The 20040-nt window shown below is 43.5% G+C and overlaps 1 protein-coding gene across 2 annotated transcripts in view; it reads right to left on the bottom strand.

Moving 5' to 3' along the window:
* The window catches only part of GLIS3 (GLIS family zinc finger 3), a 438140-nt gene that overhangs the window by 271757 nt on the left and 146343 nt on the right, over positions 1-20040 (bottom strand). For both annotated transcript variants that reach the window (XM_032427604.1, XM_032427603.1), the window contains one exon: positions 14656-15775. In XM_032427604.1, coding sequence (XP_032283495.1) covers positions 14656-15775 — 1120 coding nt within the window. The remainder of the gene's footprint in view (positions 1-14655; positions 15776-20040) is intronic.

Genomic DNA, 20040 nt, shown 5'->3' with positions numbered 1-20040 from the left:
CACACACTCTTAAGTTCTATATGAGCTAAAATATATACATCCTGTCACCAACGCCTCCTCAATTTAAAAGCATAAAACCACGATGGCAGAAACCTGCTTGTTGTCTTGGAACATAACCCCCATGTTTTCTGTCTGCCCCTCTTCTGGTCTCGAGACATAGATTCAGGTGTGCCCATGGCTGGCCCACCTGGAACAAACTCTTCAACCCTGTCTTTTTGAATGGCCCCTTAAAATTCTTGTCAGTACATGGAAGGCGGTTAGGGCAACAAAACAAAGCAGAGTAAAGAAGATACAAGGTATTTGGTAGAGAAGAGTTCACCATTCCTTTTACCTAGTCCTCATGGAACCCAGAAATACAAACATCAATTTTTTCATGACTCTACTTCTCGCTTCACTTTAAATCTGGTCAGCCCATCTCATAACCTTAAATGCTATCAGTACACAGGTGACCCCAAAGCTGTCCCAGTCTAGACTTCTCTCATCCCCAGACTCACCATTTGGGACTCATCAAAGGTTCCTTAAAACGAACAACTCTGAAACCAAACTCTCTGCTTTCCTCCCCAACCTCCCCACATCACCTCAATCTCAGTTAAAGGCAACTCACATCCTTCCAGATATGCAAGCCAAACCTTGGAGTCACCCCTGACCCTTCTGTGTTCCACACTCCATTTCCAATCTACTGGGAAATCTTGTCAGGTCCGGCTGTTTCCAGGTGGCCAGAATGCCGGCCTCCACCACTGGACACAAGCAGGAGGACCAGAGAGAGCGCTACTGCAGTGACTGTCCTCACGCAAGTCTGGTCCACCTGCTTCTACTTCTTGTTCCGCTTTGCTCTGCTCCCCACATAGCACCCAGTAACCATATTAAACATAAGCCAGGACACCTGGGTAGCTCAGTCAGTGAAGCAGCTGCCTTCGGCTTGGGTCATGATCCCGGGGTCCTGGGATCGAGCCCCACATCGGGCTCCCTGCTCAGCAGGAAGTCTGCTTCTCCCTCTGCCTCCTTGTGCTCTCTGTCTCAAATAAATAAATAAAATCTTAAAAAAACAAAACAAAACATGTCAGATGTGCCCCTCTTCTACTCAAAACCATCCTCTTAGCAGCCTTACAAGGCCCTAAACAATTCAGTCCCCATTTTTTCCCCTCACCTCCTCTACTGTCTCCTCCAACTTATTCACTCCACTCCAGTCACCCTCAACTCCTTAATGTTTCTAGAATGTGTCAGGCTAACACTTCTGCCTCAGGGCCTTTGCATTTGCTGTTCTCTCTACCTGAAATTTTCTTCTCCCAGATATCTGCATTACTTATTATCTCCCCCTCTAGAGTATAAGCCCCAAGAGGACAGGGAGTCTGGGGTCTGCTCTGTTCACTGCTGCGTCCCCAGGGCCTAAACGAGTGAGTGGCATGAAGCAGTTGCTCAGTAGATAGCTGAATGAGTGAAAGAGAGAAAGTCATCAATGACCTTTCTTTCTGTCTGATACCTGAGGATCATTTTTAGAGACCACACAGAACATGCACACCTATCAGTAGAAGAACAACCCTGCATTAAAAGGTAAATAAAAATTAAATTCTTAAATATCTAACAGATCTTTAAGTGAACCAATTATAAAATAACCTTATTATTTTTTCCATATGAACACAATTTTCCTTTATCAAGCCAATGTCACAGAGTCGATTCAATTGTTGGGTTTTATATAACACCTCCCTGAGTAAAAAATGAGGGACAGAACAAAACTAAAGTGTTTTAGAAATGGTCAGTATAAGGTTTTTCAGAAATGCATGAATTCTGTATTTAAAGAATTTTCTACTGTCCCCTCATTGCAGACACCTTCAATTAAGTCTGTTCTAATCTTGGCTAAGTGAGAACCAACTTCAAAATTTCATTCCCAGGCACAGCTGTCTGACAAGTGCGGCAGGAGCCTGTCAAGACAATTGCCAGCATCATTCCTGCAGAACACAATGGGCTTTTTTTTTACTTTTTTTTTTTTACTTTTTTTTTTTGTCATCCCCTATTACTTGCTGATGGTAATTAGCAAGCCAATCTTTGGAGGAAAAGCGCAATCAGGCAACTAGAAATGCCTTTTATGAAATTCCTCCCTGAAAATAAATCACTAACACTGCAAATGGTCAATATGGACTCTTAATTTTAAACTAAATGCCCACTGACTTACCAAGATCTATGTTCCTGACCCTGTGGTCTAGTGAAATTCCTTTTTTCCTGAAATTCTGAGTTCAAGAAAAGTGACGGTGACACAGCTGTTGATTTTGATTTACTACCTCAATGGAGTAGGCAATTAGAGTGATTTCTCCATGACTTGCTCAAATTATACAGCTCCCTCCCGGACCGGTGCCATCATGAGGCGCCACTCCCTAGACGCAGCTTAACACCAGGGTTACCACTGAGCGCGGGCCTTCCCGCGGTCCACCGTGGGGCAGGCTCAGGCTGACCCAGACAGCACAAGCTGCTGGAGTCTTCACCAGCGGTGGCTGAACGCGCCGGGCTGGCGGACGGCTAGAGATAATGACAAAAAGCTCAATCCTTGCCCCCAAGAACCTGAATACTCCCCAACTCCGTTTACGCTGCAGTTTGGGGCTTTCAGAGAAAAACAGCGCCTGTCTCCCTGTCACAGCTTTGTAACAACTTGCATCCCGGCACACCTCCCACAAACACCTTCGACAAGTTTCGACAAGCACAGCTGAATCACTTGAGATGGGCCAAAAGGTCAGGGCCCTGAAAGTTTGCCAGCCTGATTATCTAAAGCCACTGGAAAGCACTCCATGTGTTTCAGAGAACAGGTAGACTTTCCACCACACAAAAGCAGCTTTGTTTCTGTATAGCTGACGCCTCCTAATTAGAATCAATGATTTTTTTTATGGTCGCTCCCGATAAGCTTGTTTGCCTAGCTTCATTTTCCTAAAACACTTTAAACGTTTCTAGGAAAGGTAGACGTCGGCAGAACACTGAGACGGGCCTTGAACCTGGGCTGTGGTATTGCATGATGTTTACAATTTGTCATTGTTGGGGGTAATTCTGCAAGCTTAAACACACTAAAGGACATATTATAAAGAGCCAGGCAATTTCATTTTGTTTGAATATATTTATGGAAATGGACCAAAAGCGTCCATAGAGGCCCATTGTCATTTTTCCCTTGAGTGTGGGCCAGTTCATGACCAAAAGCAAGCATTCAGAGAACAGAAGAGCACTTATGACCACACCGTGTGTATCAAATAAGCTGCTTTATGAACAGATGGGGGATGTTGTGTTTCAGGGTCTTAGTAAAATAGCCCTTCACACCAAATTTCTGTTCACAGTGGTGGACCTCTCAGTGCTTCATTTATGACCTTGCCCTTGATAACGAGCAGATCTCCCTCAAAGGTGAGTGCCTGTGGGACACGAAGACATCACACATCCTCATGACTTAGAAAGATGACGAGCGGTAGGGAATTATGCACCAAGAACATATAATTTGGACAAGGTGGGAAAAACTGAGTAATTCACTTGAGATAACCAGAGCTTTCCCAGAGTGGTGACTATACAGCGATGGAATCCTTGGAGAGTAAATAAAAAAATGGTTGGGCTGAGAAAGATTTGCTAAGTTGAAAAGCAAGTTACAGGAGCCAGCGCTGATAAGAAAAAAGAAATGGTCTTTAACAAAACCACTTTGATGACACAGGGCCGTCCCTTCATGGAAAGCTCAAAGGTCAAAACTGAAATGCGTCTTCTTTTCAAGGGGATACAGGGAACCAGGATAAGTCAGCGGTGAGTAGGAAGGGCCCTTCTGGTCCCCTGCAGCAGATACATATTCTGTGTTTAACTTCCTCCTGCGTCGCACGGAAAAACCACACTTCCCAGGCTCCCTCGCAGCTCGCTGTGGTCATGTGCCTGAGTGCTGGCCAACGGGATGCGGGCAAGAGTAAAATGTGTCACTTTCAGACCCGGCTCCTAAAACTTCCTGCACAATCCTCAACATCCTATCTCTCGCCCTGGACTCTGACTGCAGAGCCATTAGATTGAAGGATCCTGAGTCAATGGACGATCACAAGCTATATCAGAACATGAGTAAGAAAGAAACCTTTATCATACACCAAGCCACTGAGATTTGAGACTGTCACATAAGTCAGGTTATCTTAATATATTATAATCATGCTTCCTTGTTAGCATTTGCCTTTTCAAGTATCATGCTATTGCCTGAGTTATCTCTCATCTCATTCTCTAGCAGAGTGATTTCAGAGCCCTGCAAGAGCAATGACAAAAAAATTGATTTCTTTTCAGGTCAGTAGAACACAGGTTATCCATGGGGCAAAAAATGACTGGCACCATTCTCTGAGATGTCAGAGGGAACAAACCACCCTTCTGTTTCCTATAAGTTAACTCAAAAAAAAATTTTTTTTTATTTTTAGCTTTTTATTTTGAGGAATTTCAAATCATCACATAAGAAGTAACAACAGGGGCACCTGGGTGGCTCAGTTGGTTAAGCAACTGCCTTCGGCTCAGGTCATGATCCCGGGGTCCTGGGATCGAGTCCCACATCGGGCTCCCTGCTCAGCGGGGAGTCTGCTTCTCCCTCTGACCCTCTCCCCTCTCATGCTGTTTCTCTGTCTCTCTCTCTTTCTCTCAAATAAATAAATAAATAAAATCTTTAAAAAAAAAAAGTAACAACAGAATAATGAATCTTCATGTATCCATCACTTAACTCCAAGTATATGGATACACAGATATAGATCTATATACCCACATATACGTATACACACACACACACAGATAATAGAAAGTATGTACGCATACATATTTGAGGTCTACTACCTGTTCATCTAATCACTGAGCTGTTGGGCTGAGCACCGCGGGCAAGACTCAAAGGGGAATAATGCTCTGAGTATGTAGTAGAAAGAACAGAGTGTGAACCTCAAACTCCATAAATCACATTGCTCTGAGGGCTACAGTGTGGATTAAAATAATCTAGTAGCTCGGAGTTGGTAACATAGTTATATTCTTCCCCCTCCCATTTTCTGAAGTTTTCCTTTAAGGGAGAGGTTTACTGCGTCCTTCCTAGTAAAAATGTAGCTACCCCTGGGAGGGCCAGCGCACCGAGTCTTTTCTCAGCCATTCACCATTTGTATGTATGAATTTTATCTTTCCTGAAGTTCTTTCCCCAAAGCAAGACTTGAAAAGGTGGAGAGAAAAATAAGGAGCAAAGCGAGGGGCCTTGAGGCAACATGGAAATTCTGAGGGAAGAAGAGAAAACAGTAGAGTCGCCACAAACGCAATGCAAGACAAATTTCCATGTTTGTTTAAGGTGGGGACCCCCATTTTTCCTTCATTGAAACTGATCCCTCACTCCCAAGTCTATTCTCTTGGTTAACAAAGCACCATTTGATCTTTTCACTCTAGAAACGGGACTGGGAATGGGAGAAAAGAATAGTAGAAGAGAGAGAGTTTAGAAGTAGCCGCATTCCTCCTCAAAAGATGGGGATTATCAGGCCCAATATCCATGCCCCAACTTAAAAATTAAAGTGCTTTCAAATAACACAGTAAAGAAATTATTCTGAAGAGAGAAGCCTGAGACCCTGCCTTATAAGTTTTGAGAGCAAGACCAATCAGATGCCCCTTCTGGAACCCTATGCACACCTGAACCCACTGTGGTTGGCTCTAGGCTGTGCTCTCCGGTCACACAAGAAAATGGGAGTGGAGGCTCAATCCCAGGGGAGGTGAGTGCTGCTAGAGCAGGAAGCTCAACTAACAAAAGATGAGTCTCTCCTTCCACTGCCTTCCCCACCCTGGAGAGGCCCTTGGCCCTACAGCGTTCCAGCCACCACCACCAGGAATGGACGCCATTTTGGTGACAACTGATTTAATTTGTACTCCTCTAACCATCTCAAACATTTAGCTCTGTTCTGCATTAATTCAGTCTGAGCAGAAAACAATTCCAAAGTAAATCCTAGCAGTGGGGGGAACGTCTTGAAAGGGCTGACAGGCTCAGCATAATGAACACCCATCCAGAGTTCTGTTTAACAGTACTCCACTCTCTTTACAGATTATAAAAAGGAAATATTTAACTAATGGAAGGCTACTCACACACCGGATAATGTATGCAGCCTCTGTCCAAATCTTAATCATTCAACATAACTGATCCAATAGCTTTGGTCTCTAGGCTCTCCCAGATTTAGAATTTTTTTTTCTTTTAAAGTTCACTGCAGAAAATGCTTTCATGCTTGTCTCCACTTATGTTTCCCTGGCTGATCACTTGGCCTCAGAAAACTTTGTGTTTCATGTGGTAGAGGCCGAGAGATACATTCTGATGAAGTATTAAACTATCAACCTGAAGAGACGATGAGATGGTTTGGGGGAAACCACAGTTTCATTTCACAAGCATGAGAGCACAGGGCTGGCTACCTCAGTGATGGGGCCTCCCAAGGTTCTGTTTTTGTATTAACTGGATTTGCATTTGTATCAGCTAAGTGTGGGATTCTTTCTAACTTTCAAAACATTATCCCTATTTGATAGTAAAGGTCCTTTGCATTGGCCCAAGGTAGATTCCCAGCCTCCCTTCCCTCTCCCGCCTAGTGTTGGACCATCTAACTACTTGGGAATAGTTTCTTTCCCCGGGCTCTTTTCACACCACTGTGTCAGCCCATATTGTGGTCCTTCCCTTGAATGGCCTCCTTCCCTTTCTCTGCAAGAATTGCTGTCTTCTTTCAAGATGCAATCACCTCCTTCAAGAAGCCTGCCCAGACTCTACACATAGTTGGAAGCTTCTTCCCGTTTTCACGTGAAAACAATTTGCATAGACCTCTTACAAAGCCCTTGTTCCTAATTATTTACACATCACCTCTAGAAGACTGTAAGCTCCTCAAGGAAATGTCTCATTTATTTCTGTAACCCCCAGCTTCCAGGACAGGGCATGGCACATGGCTTGTACTAAGTGACCAAATAAATGAATGAACATGTTTCGATTGGGTGGATACATCAGTGCATACACAGACAAACTATATACCTTGGCCTTTCCAGGACCAGCCTGGTAAACACTGATAGCCCAGCGACATGGAACCCTTTTCAAAAGTCTCAAAAGTGTCCCTACTTAAATAATAAATTAATTATACCATCACCCCAAGTTTGGAGTATGGTATAATGACTCATGCCCCATTGCTCCTGCCTGCCCAGAGCCAGTCATCTTATTTTCCAATTTCTCAACAACGTTGCAAATTAACTGTATTTTTTTTTAATTCTTCAAAATTCTCCCTCAAGAGGATTAGTCATTCTCCCTACTCAAGTCCAGTATCTATGGCCCAAGAAAATAAAATGAAATACTGTGCGGTAAAGTAAGAACACACAGGTCTCATTCCATTTTCTCACCAAATTCCTATCCACACCAACGTCCTCTATGAGTGATGACACCTATTTAACCAGCCCATCTCCCCCCTGGATGAGGCTGCCCCCAGTTTGAGCATGTGGGAAACCCAGCCTCCCCACCCAGGCCCTGTACTTGCCAGCCACACATCCACTGCCCAGGGTTGTAACATCCATTGTCTTACTGATAGTCTAGAAGCTCCAACTCAGTAATTATGGTAAAAACTAATAAATCTGCATGGGAAGAAAAATAAACATCTCTTTTCCACATCATTCTCCCCAGAGCTTGAAGAAAACACTTCTGAAAGATCAAAGAGAATCAGAGTACCTTTTTTTGGAAAAATAAATGTGTTTGGTCTTTCACTCCACACACTCAGATTCTGTCTGGACTCAAAGATGTCAACACGACCAAAGGCAATCAAGAAATATTCCAAAGGTCACAAAATACGTCTCTAATAAATTGCCAAACTAATCTTACACTGGTGCGGTCTGAATAAACAAGAAAAACACACTCTAAAATCTATATGTGAACAAACCTCAGAAGGTTTGAAACACATTCCCCTAATCAGCTTGTTCATGCAAAGATTTACATGATTCTTTCTAATTTTAAAAACATTATTTCGGGGCATGAAATTAGAGAAAAACCACAAAACAAATACAAACTAAAAGGAACATTAACCGTCATGTAGTTAATGATTTTGCTGAATGAGGATGAAGCCTCCAAATACTTAACCTCTTAGGATTCCTCTCATTATCTATTGTTTTTCATTAATCCTGGAATCGCAGGGCAAAGAAACAGAAACCACGATTTGCTTTGAAACATTTGCCCAAATCTGCTACGAATTTATTTTCAGGACAAAGTTCATGAAAGGCCAGCTCTCCAGGTAAAATGGATTAAATGCCTTCTAAAGGGAAATAAAATTAAACCACTACCAAATGGAAGGCTTCAAAACTCTGTTTTGGGATGTGAAATTCGATTTGACAGATGCCTTATAGACTGTGGTCGATGCCCCATCTGATGAGAATTTCTGCAGTTTTGCATTTACCTGGACTAAAGGGTTTGTAATTTATGGTGACATATATATGTCTACAGCATGTTGAACATGTATATACACAGATAAATATGCCAGTTATCTCTTTCTTATGTAAAATCATTGGGGAAAAAAATCTTGCGATTTAGTTGTATTTTTTTTTTTTAAATCATTGAGCTTGCATTAACTATTTGACAGACTGATGCCTCATGGGATCGGACTTGGAAGCTACACTCTCTCTGATCTTTACCAGATGTTTCGCTGGTGGTGTTTCAGCCTCAAGAGACAAAGAGGATATTAATGTTAATTTTATTTATTTAATCACATCAGGCAGATTTGATAAAAGGGAAAATTCAATATTTTGGTAATTTACCAACTCTTCAGAAATATCCCTGGTAGCAAAAATGTTTTGAAGATCATTTTATATTAAAAGCAGAAAGGCTGCATTGTATTCGGAAGACAGAACACTCTCGGTTACCTTTAAAAATGGGAACAACGTGACAGATTTGTCAGTTCCACTTTTAACTCAGGGAGGTGAGGAGGTGGCGATGAAATACACTGCTCAGCACAGCCTCATCCCAACCTTTAACCGACTGTTAATTGTAGAGAAAGAGTACTCAGAATATGAAATGGACACTCAGTTGAAAGCCTTCTGCCACTACCACAGTCCCTCTATTATCTTCTTATTTCTTGTCTCTGAATTTTATTCCAAGGGAACACGAAATTACCCTAATCATTGTCAGGACATTGGAGATAATGAAGATGTACTCACCACAAAACCCTGCCTCCCCACACCTTAACTGCAATGACAGAGCAGCCTTTCACTTACTTAGAGTTCAATGTCAGAACACGGAAGCTTTTAGAAAGCGCTGGTTCTCACCCTCGGCTTCACACTAGAAGCGCCAGGAAGCCGCCCCCCAGACCAGTTACGTCACAGACTCGGGGTGGGACGCAGGTATGTGTCCTTTATAAAGCTTTTCAGGCAATCCCAATGTCAGCCAAGGTTGAGAACCGCGGCCTTGTATGCGCGGAGTAGGCAACAGCCCAACAACTTACTAGTTTAAGAAAAATCACTTAATTTCTCTCGGGTTTGTTCTCTCTCTCTCTCAAAAAAAAAAAAAAAAAAAAAAAGATATGTATTAGAGGGAGGTAGAGTGTTATACTCATTGATTTTCTTTTATTTTTAGAGAAGAATCTATACTTACAGTTATAAATAAAATATGTCAAACAGGCAGCACTGCACAGAAGACATTTTAAGTTACCTCTGACATCTCCATTACTACCACCAGCTAAAAAGAAATTAATATTTTGCCATATTTATTTCAATGCTCTCACGCCTGGAAAAAAGGCAAAATACCCATCCCATTTCTTCTTACTTCTTTCCTCTCTAGGAGAATCTACTATTCAAAGGTTATTGATTATCCTGCCCACAGTAATTATGTATCTGCCACAACTACATAGTACTGCTTAGTGTGTGTGTGTCTAAATGCATATAAACTGTATTACACTGTATATATCCTTCTTGCATTTAATTTTTTCATTCAACATTGTTTTTTGAGATGTAGCCACATTGATATCTATATATCTATCCATCCATCTATCCATCTAGAGATATACAGATTTATACCTAGTTCATTAATTTTAAACTCCTTTATATTATTTCATTAAGAATAAACCACAGTTTATCAATTTACCTCATCTATGGACAGTTAGATTATTTACTTTTTTTTTTAGAAACAGAGGTACAATAAACATCTTTTTGCACGTGGCCCTGCTACTATATACAAGAGTTTCCCTAGCGTAGACACGTAGACATGATTTTGTTGGATACGCTCATTTTCATCTTTACTAGATGTTCCCAAATTTTTTTCCAAAGTGGTTACACCAATTTACTCTCACCAGCAATGTTAAACCATTCCTCATTCTCTATATCCTCACCAATACTTGACATTATGAGAATTTATTAATTGTTGCCAATTTGAAGGTTGTGAAGTGGTAACCAACAGTTATACTTCGATAATATTTTCCTAAGTTCTCTTCTGGCCATATAATTGTGGTTACCCCATCAATGCCAAGTCTTATCAAAATAACAAAATAAAGGATGTGATTTAAAAAAAACTTCTTCCACAGTTTACAATGAATTTACTTTTCCTCAAGAAATGTCTTACATGGCTAACGCTGGCCCATGAACCCATAAATCAGGCCATAAAAGAGGAATGGGGACATGGCCCCAGCTCTGTATTTATTTTCTTGTATTCCATAATCCAATGTTACTTAAAAAGCAGACTGCCCAATCTTCTAGCCAAAGCAAATACTCTGGATTTTGCCAGGCAAAATGCCTGTGGAGAAATGAGTCAATTCATACAAAATTCAAAGCTGTCTTTGGTCAGTGACATTTTCGTGAAAATCTGTGGGTGGGTAAAAGTCTTGCAAAATTCCTATTTGCTATTGGATAAAATTCATCCAGGAAAAATAAGCAAAATATAAGTGGCGACCCGCATTCCCCCTAATTCCCTTATTAACACTCCCTAGCCTCCCAACAAAACTGCTTTCTATTGTGCGTGTTTCTGATGCTGGCAACGGAAGCCTCTCCCTCTGCTCCCTCTGCTCCCATCAGATAGGCTTTCTCATGAGAAGTACTGGCAGACACAGTGGGCCTGATCTCATTCAGAACACACCTTCTGGGAATGCTACCCGGGCGTTACACACTCTTCAACTTGATGGCAAAAGAGACCTATGGTAAAAACATTCTCTGTGTGCGCTCTATTGGAACCATTACTATGGATACTGCTAAGGATGGTTAGTGTACAGCAATAATTTGGGGTTATACTTTATGCTGTCCTTTTAGGACGGTGGAACAGGAGTCTGAGAAACAAAATCCGAGGCTCCATGACTTGTACTGACTTGGGTATTTGAGCCCTTATCATCTCAGAAAAATGTTACAGAATTCAGCATAGTTACACCCAAAAGTTTTGGTTAATTCTGAGATTCATCAGTGTTGGGGTTGGGTCTAAGCTCAGGAAGGTCTAAACAGAATGATTCGGCGTCTCGAAATTGGTTTAGTTAGTAGACAGCAGTGAGTGGACTCGGGTATTTTTAACGGAATACTGCCGTACCCCAGTTTCTGATTTAACTGCGGTCCATCTATCTGCCTGCCGAGGCCTTTACTTCTCCAGGCCCTTGCCACTGGCTGGGAATATCTCTGTCATCAGGGCCAGGCCTGGAAAGAGAGCAGCTGGTTTGGCTCTCCGCAGAAGAATAAGAATGAGATGTACAGAAGGGTGGAGTTGTTTGGGTGGGAAAGAGAAAAGAAACCATTCTCTTCTTCCAGTAAGTTAACCAAATAATGAGCTAGCAGTCCTCCCCCAGTTCTGACACCTAGAATCCGGAGAGATCCGAATCGCAGCGGGTGAGGCTGGGTGAGGCTGGGTGAGGCTGAGGAGGCAGAGGCGCACATTGTGAGAAGGCGCTCTCCCTGCAGGAGGCGGGACGGGGCGCTGCGGGAGCACACCGGCGCTCGTCTTTTACTGCAAGTAGGCTGTCGCTGAGCGGCCCTGTCACACGTCCTTCTTCCACCAGGACTTCCAGAAGCACAGTGTGCTGCTGTAGCCATGGTCACCAAACACAATTGGGTCATCACATGTTTCTTGGGTCAATAAGCTAAGTGAGTGAAAATGGTGGCTAACTCTAACGACGGCTCACAGAAAATTAATAGCATTGAAACATACGTGAAACAAGAGCGGACTGGGTCCTATAATTTAAACTGCCCCGAGCCTCTGCAGCGTGCGACACAGCCACAGAAACCCAAAGATCACTTCATGCCTCCAAAAGATGAATGCGGTCATTTTACTTGGCAAAGATCTTGAGCTTTGAATCAACTACCATCAGATTTCAAAGCAGCGGGAGATGAAATATTTCAGTTCTAACAATTCTTTGTGTTTGGATTCCAAGAGTGTAAAGATTGGTTTTGCAAAAAGCAGAAAATGTGTCTTTTCAGATGTGCACCCACGTCAAGTACAATGCCTTCTCTCCATGGACTACAGCTTGGGAGGAATGCTAAACTTCCACAGCAAAATTATGTGCCGCCACTTAGCTCTAACCCTACAAATCAAGCAGATGCCATGTGGCAACAGAACAGTTTTAGAAGACATAATGCTCCCACCATGTAGGTTTTATATGAAAATGGGTATCTTCCTGCAAAAAACATACAGTCCCAAGACTAGAACTGCAGCATTAGTCAGCTCCTAAGAAACCCTGTTTTTTATAAATATATTTGCACTATAACATGTACCATTTAATGCTTTGTGGGTCTAGATTTGATATGCTGTTATATCCAGCAATCTGAATTTTACAGGTTCCATCGAGAAGTGGGAAGGAGGCAAACTAGGAAAGAAAGAAACCACCTCCCATACCCATCCGGAATAATACAATGAAAAGCCAAGCAGAGGCCTGCAAATATTCACCTCTCAGCTTATTCTTTCACTGAAATAGTTCTATTTTTAATAGTCATCCTGCACTTTAGCAAAAGTCAACTTTACAAAGTTATATGCCATTGCAAAGTCTGGGAAGAGTGGGAAAATGGGGAAATCCTATTGCACAAAAATTAATTTTGCAATGCAAAAAATATGTTTTGGATAATTCAGGCCTTTATGTTTATTTCAGTAAAGCCAAATCCAGCAAACTATTTTCAGCCAGGATTAGTCAGAACTAAGAGGTTGGACTGTTTTCCCTCAGAGACTGAACGTCTTTCCTGCCTGCAATAGGCCAGTGTGTTCCAAACAGACTAAATGGAATTGCCTTCAATTGCTTGTCTCTTTCTGGCATTTTTAATGCAGAACCCTACTGACAAGAGGAAGGTTTTGCCACCTGAAATGTAATTATTCTCTTCAGTCATATAACATGGCATCCTCACAATGTATCAGCTTCTGGTTTTCCTTACGAAAAATCACAACATGGGGCACAAGGTAATGGCAAGAAATGCAATTTCATTCCACCAGAAATTCTGAAAACTCTTTCAGAAATACCTACTGGATAGTGAAAAAGTGTTTCCAATACCGGCATTACAGCTACCAACCTATTTGGTCTGCTTTTACATAAATCAGACAACTTGGCCAATCTACAATCAAACATAAACACAGCCCAGATTCTTTATCATCAAGACATACAGAGTAAGAAAGGACTCTGGCCGGGGGACCACCGTCTGAATAAGTCCCTTTTCAAAATGATTTATATGTTCCACACATTCAGTGATCTGTGGCATATTCAATATCCAGGGAGTACCTACAATTCTCAGATTTTAACTCTGAAAGAAATATTCCTGTCCATCTAAAGTAATATAAAACACATGCTCTTCTTCTTCCCAGAGTTAAGCGAGCTATAGGAGATTGTGCAAAGCTGCCCTGTGGTCCCAAGGGTGATGTCCTGCTTGTAAACCCTGAGGGTTTCTGTTAGGTGTGAAATGATTGCAAAATCATTTAAGAGTCCTATTATTCAAAAATAGCAAATTTTGCCAAGAATCATAGACAAGTTCCAGGATCGATGTTGTGAAAAGGGGAGGCAGGGGAGAAAGAGGCACCAGGGCCACTTCCTTCAACACCCAAGGCACAGTCCCCTCTTGGTTCATTCTCCTTATACTTTTCCACAAAATTTTCTCTCAAGATTCCATGAGATCCTGTGAGATCCTGCTCCCGTGGTATCCCCTGGGTGTTTTTCTGCTGGCTATAAATCATTAACTAGGCTCACAGCCCCCGAGTGTGCGGTGCACAGGCGTGTGGGTGTATGCAGCAACATTTTTACTGGGCAAGTTGCTAAGTGTGCGTTCCTTTCCAAATATCAGAACAGCCCCTCCTCCAACCCCAATACTCGCCCAGTTATTGGAGGGAAGGAAAAATCCCTGAATATTTGCTTTGGAAAAAAGCTAGCTCTTGCTGGGAGTTACAGCGTGTGTTTCCCTGCCCTGCGCATTTCAGCAACTTCAAGTTGGTACCTGGCAGGCATGGATTTCCCAAGATTCTGGACAGTGTGGCAGATCAACCTCCCCTGATGGTGTGGATCACGTACATTTGCAGAAGAGAATCTAGAAGCGGAGCGGGACCCCTGCTGCCAATAATTAAAGAAATCTTTCCTGTCCTCAGGCTAAAGAGAAGTCAAATTTCATGGATACCTAGACCCCCATGGGTCCGAATCTCATAAAAGAAGAAAATGTCCCTGATCTGTGGCCAAGTGTGGAAGACGCCACGCACCTCTGACGAAAGCCTGAGAACCTCAGCAGGACACTCACCGTGCACTTGTTGGGCTTCTCCCCGGAGTGGACTCGCATGTGGATGAGCAGTTTATACCGCGCGTTGAACGGCTTGTACCTCCGAGGACAGCCGGCCCAGAAGCAAGTGAAGTCTTCCCCTTTGCGCTGGTCTATGTGAACCTTCTCGATGTGCCGCACAAGTTCCTCCTGCTGGTCATACAGGGCGCTGCAGTCGATCCAGCGACAGCAGTGTTTGCCCCCAACGTCCTCCATCTCCCCGTCCTCCTCCAGGGCCTCCTGGGGAAGGGCCAGCGGCTGGGCACGGGCCACTAGCTCCTGGTGGTGCAGATGGGGGTGGGAGTGGTAGGGGGGCGGGGGGCCCTGGGGGGGTGGCGGCAGAGGGGGCAGAGGGGGCGCAGGGGGCAGGTCCAGGGCACCGCCCGGGAAATCATCGAGGCGCTCCGTCTTCAGCAGGCCGCCCGGCTGGCCGTCGTGGCTGGGCAGGCCATGCTGCACCACCATGTTGTGGACCAGCCCTGGCTGGAGGCCTCCGTGCTCCAGCTGCTGCATGCGCTCACACTCCAGCACGCCGCCCTCGCCGTAGGCCGGGAGCACCAGGCCACTGCTGGCCACCCGCACGCCCTTCTGGCTGCCCGGCACTGAGCACGGCTGGGGAATGCAGCTGCCACGCACCCCCAGGAAATGCCCGTAGACCTCGGGCTGCGGGGACATGGTGGCCGGGGAAGCCCTTGACCCGTTGATGTAGGCGACCAGTGAGGTGGGCGAGGTGCGGATGATGGTATTGAAGTCTATCCCAATGCCATCAGACAGCGGGGACAAGGACAGCGCTCTCTTCTTGGCGCGGGCTGAGTGGGACCTGGCCGATGAGTGCCGGGGACTGGGGTAAGGAGAGTGGCTGTTTTCCATGCTGAAAAGGTAGGACGGCAGTGAGTTAGAGACGCTATTGCTGGACACGGCTGTCCCGGGAGGAAGGCTAAGGAGGTCCCCTAGATCAGTGCCGTTCTGGGAGCTGTGGCTGGAGGAGAGTGACGGGAGAGCCCTGTAGCCATGAGACCACTCTTGTTTCACGCTCAAGGCTGACTGACTCTCTGTGAGACTCAAAGTCGTGGACGCCAAAGACTCGCGAGAAATAAGGGACCTGGAACGGCAGCCAGAAGGAGGAAAAAAAAAAAAAAGAAAGAAAGAAAAAAAAGACAAACATTTTAGCAGGATATGGATTGCTTAAGAGCTAAAAGAACACTGCATTGACAATCCCTTAAGTATTTCCCCTAATTACATTCTCGGCTAAACACACATTCTTTGGCTAAGATAAAACCCAAGGCTTTTAGTTCCAGGTAAATAACATTTTACCAAGAAGGACAATAGAGGCTAATGCTCAGTGGAATAATAAAACAAAAGATCTATTGTTATAAATAATCTTAATACTTTAATGATAATAAATAGTCCTTACTTTATTTTTAAATATCTTTTTTAATGTCGGGGGGAAAAAAAAATCAGAGACCAGGGAATAATTATTGATGCCCGTCATGGCAAAGCAGATAAGCAAGTATTTAGTAAGCATTTACTGTGTACAGCATACTACAAATAGGCACCGCAGGGAATACAAGTCTAATCAGAGCCTCAGCCTTTGAGCAAACTCTGTTCGGTTAAGTAAAACGCAAACCAATGCTTAATTTGAAAAAGAGTATATCCTCAAAGTCAAAGGGTCATCCAGGGGACCCACTAATAAATTCACAACTTCATTTCACTGATGATAAGGAATTCTAAAGATTTCTTTAAAAGACAGTAACTCAGTCAGTACTCTAAGTCACAGCATCCAATCACCCCAGGAAATGAAAAAATACATACAAAATACAGCTACGATATCGGAGGGAATGACAGCCTGGGATCAATTCCTATGTGGCATAATGCATTTGGGCCTGGCAGGGTTGAATTACACTTGCTACTCTGGGGTTTTCCACAAGTTCCTGTCCTGAATCAGAGCAGCGTTAGATCAAGGAGAGATCTTTCCCTTTCTTTCCCAAGAAGAGATCTTTCGTTCACTTTTGCAGCGATTCATCTCCCGTTCTTCGTGCCCTTGACAAAGCATGTGTCATGTGTCACAAGATTTACCTGCATATCAAAAGGGCTTGTGATGTAGTCTGGCCACTTTAAAATTTGTCTTGCTTTACTATGACATCACTGTCTTAAAAATCACTGAAAGGAAAAGCTACAGCCCTCGGATGTAAACCTGTCACAAAGAGGCTAGCTATCACTCACTACATTTCCCAACTCAGACGTGGTGTGGATCAGAAAAACCCAGTTTACTCATATGTACCTGCACTGGCTTTTCTACAGAGATCTTTTCTTCTGACCAAAAAAAAAAAATTAACCAAAACAAAATATTAAACAGAATGTCTATCTTGCCAGGAATGAACCCATTTACTCCTTCCAGCTGTTATTCAGCAGCCTGTTGCAAAGGAACGGAGGGAAAAGAGAAGCATTCTCGTCCCATCTGTTCCTCCTACTCCTTCTCACAAGATGGAAGCCAGGAATACTGTTTCCTACAAGCATGAGCTGGCAGCAAGAAAACATCTCGACTCTCAAATGCACAGTATAAGGTGATGGATAACACCGTTATCGATGCGATGTTTCCACCGAGTGAAGTAATGTTTACCAATGACAAACACAGCAGGAGTTTACGTCCAGTTGCCCCTGACACAGGTTTCTTTCGCCGTCCCCATTCCTATACTAGGGCTGAAGTCCTTTTGCAAGCCCCAAAGCGGTTTCTGAACCATCTGTTTTTTAATTCCCCGTGGACACTTTCAATTATTTTCCCAGCACACCCGTGGCAGGCAGCGCTCCCTGCAGAGCTCAGCTGAAGGCTCCTGGTGACTGGATGTCAAGGGCCTTTTGGTCCCTTCCCCAGGGAGATTCAGGAATTGCTTTCTGACCCAAGCCAAATCAGTAGTCGTGTCATATACGAGGCAGACAACTGACTTTGCTTTATACCCTGAGGTTGAGACGGTTTATAGAACATTCTCAAATGGTACATTTGCCTGGTCACTGTCATACGGCAGCATTTCGGGTTTTTAAGTGGTGAATATCAGGCAGAAAGTATTCGACCCACCTGCATATACTTTGCATGTGAAATTATATTATTTAGTTTGAGGGCAGCCTACAGTGTGACACGTTCATCTGTTCTATCGTCAAGAGTTACTTCTTATTTTTCCCCAATTACACCTAACTATGGCTTGATTTAAATCTCATCCTAACCCCATGCAGACACGTCCCCTAACTCCTCAGACATCTGTTTTCTAAGACAGTTACCATATACTTTCAGAAATCAAATTCTATCTTCTCTTCACAATGGTAATAACAGGAACAGAGAACTCTCTCTTCTATCTCAAACACCTAATACAAACACAACTTCCAACAAATGGCCTCTGCCTAGCCGCCAATCTCCCTTGTGTGCAATTACCCAGATCTTTCCATCTTTCAAAGTTCTAATCCATGAAACCTCCCCCAAATACACCAGCTCTCAGAAGAGTCCTCTTTCCGAAGCAGGTGTGTACTGTCTATCCTGTGCCTTCAATGTAGCCCACTGCTGGCGTCTGTGGGTGTGACCTTCCTCAGGGAAATTCAAAGCCCTTCAACGAAGGGATCATTTTTAGCTCCCTGGTACCCACCAGAGTATGAGAATATAGTAAGTTTTCAAAAAATTGTTGATTAAGTAAAGGTGAATAACCAATAGAATGATAAATAGCCAACATTTATAGCTTACAAAGCATTTTCTGTACCCATGATCACATCTGATACAGCCTTTGAGGTGAGTAAACTGGATTTCTAAAACACCCTCTATCTTCCAGAGAACAGAACTGAGGTTCTGTGAGCTCCTCCCACTGCCACCACCACACACACTGGCTTTTCTACAGAGATAAAGATGAAGCAGCCCTGGATGGGCAGTCACCTCGCTAGATCCCACAGATCCTCTGCTGTTCTCCCCGGTATCATACCCCAAATGTGGTCCGTACAGTTCCGCCTGATCAACAGGCCTGCTATAACAGGCTTGAAGTCACACAAGCTGTGCTTAGAACCCACATTTTCTGTCCTCCTTCTGCGACCATGTGCTCAATGACTGAAAAATTCCCAAGGATTCTCTCCTATAGCCCCTGAGGCTGCGCACTCCAGGCCTCTGGGAAAGAGACGGACAAACAGACAAGACCGTCTCCATTTCCATATATTCATCTGCTCCCAAAGACATTATTTCTAGTGAGTGGTTAATTTGGAGCTATAGGAAAGGAAAGAGATACAGCTCAAACAAAATACAACCAGTATGAAAACTCCGACACCGTCAGTGAAACAGGTTAAGGGGACTGGTGAGGCAAGAGCTAAGTGACTCTCGCGGTGCCGTAAGGGGCAGGATGACCAAGCTGGATTGGTTGCTTCAACACCAAGTTCAAAAGAAATACTAACTTACAGATCACATGGAATTCCTCAAACTGATCCTCAAGAGAATATATATTATCTATGTCACAGAAAAGACTAGTCTTAGTCTATCTGTAAGTTCTCGTCTCTGTGCGTGGGCAAATCCCCGAGAGGTAGCACTGCATCTGAAGACAGTATGGCTTTGTAAACCGTTAGAACTTAACAGAGTCCACAGTCCATTCTCAGCCACCTTGGCCTCCTCTGAGCTTTGTGGACATACTCCAACCCAAAAGGAAACCCTAAGAAATTCCACCACCAGAAATCACCTCCAAGAATGTGTGGTTTAGGAGAGAAAAATGTGGTGCCTTTTGAGATCCAGAATGACATTATTAGATTGATGGCTGCACTTTGTAAATGACAAGCTAAGTGACACTAGGCAAAGCATTTAGACTTTGTGTGTCTTGGGTCCATCATCTATAAAACTGAGGTAACACCTACAGATGGTTTATGAATATTCAATCATAAAATGCACGATCACAATGTATATGAAAGCACCAGGAAAGCCGAACATATACAAAGCCCACACCAGTCGTGTCCAATCTCTTCTGTTGCCCAGCTTTTGCTGTATGGGTACATGAAGCTACTGTATGAGGTTATCGTATCAGTGTACTTGTCATTTTAAGGTAAATACATAGGGTGGCCTCTGTATTACAGAGCTTTGGCAATGCCTAGATCAAGAATGGTTTCTGCATCTTCAAGAAGGTAAGGTGTAGTCTGCATTTATTATTAAGTGGGGCTCGTCAGAAATGGCTGGGAAGTTAATAAAGGCAAATATACAGCATTAGGGCATGTTGTGCGTCACTGCATTAAACCGAACCCAACGAAGCTACAGAAGAGTGCTTTCCCAAAATGAGCACTCCAGAAGACAAACAGTCAAAGGAAGTCGAAAGAAGAAATGCAAACAGTGAATCTATGGAGACTACTCAATATTATTAA

The sequence above is a fragment of the Phoca vitulina genome, unplaced genomic scaffold (assembly GCF_004348235.1).
Source record: "Phoca vitulina isolate PV1807 unplaced genomic scaffold, GSC_HSeal_1.0 scaffold37, whole genome shotgun sequence".
Lineage (NCBI taxonomy): Eukaryota > Metazoa > Chordata > Mammalia > Carnivora > Phocidae > Phoca > Phoca vitulina.
This window is presented reverse-complemented; position numbering and strand designations above follow the sequence as displayed.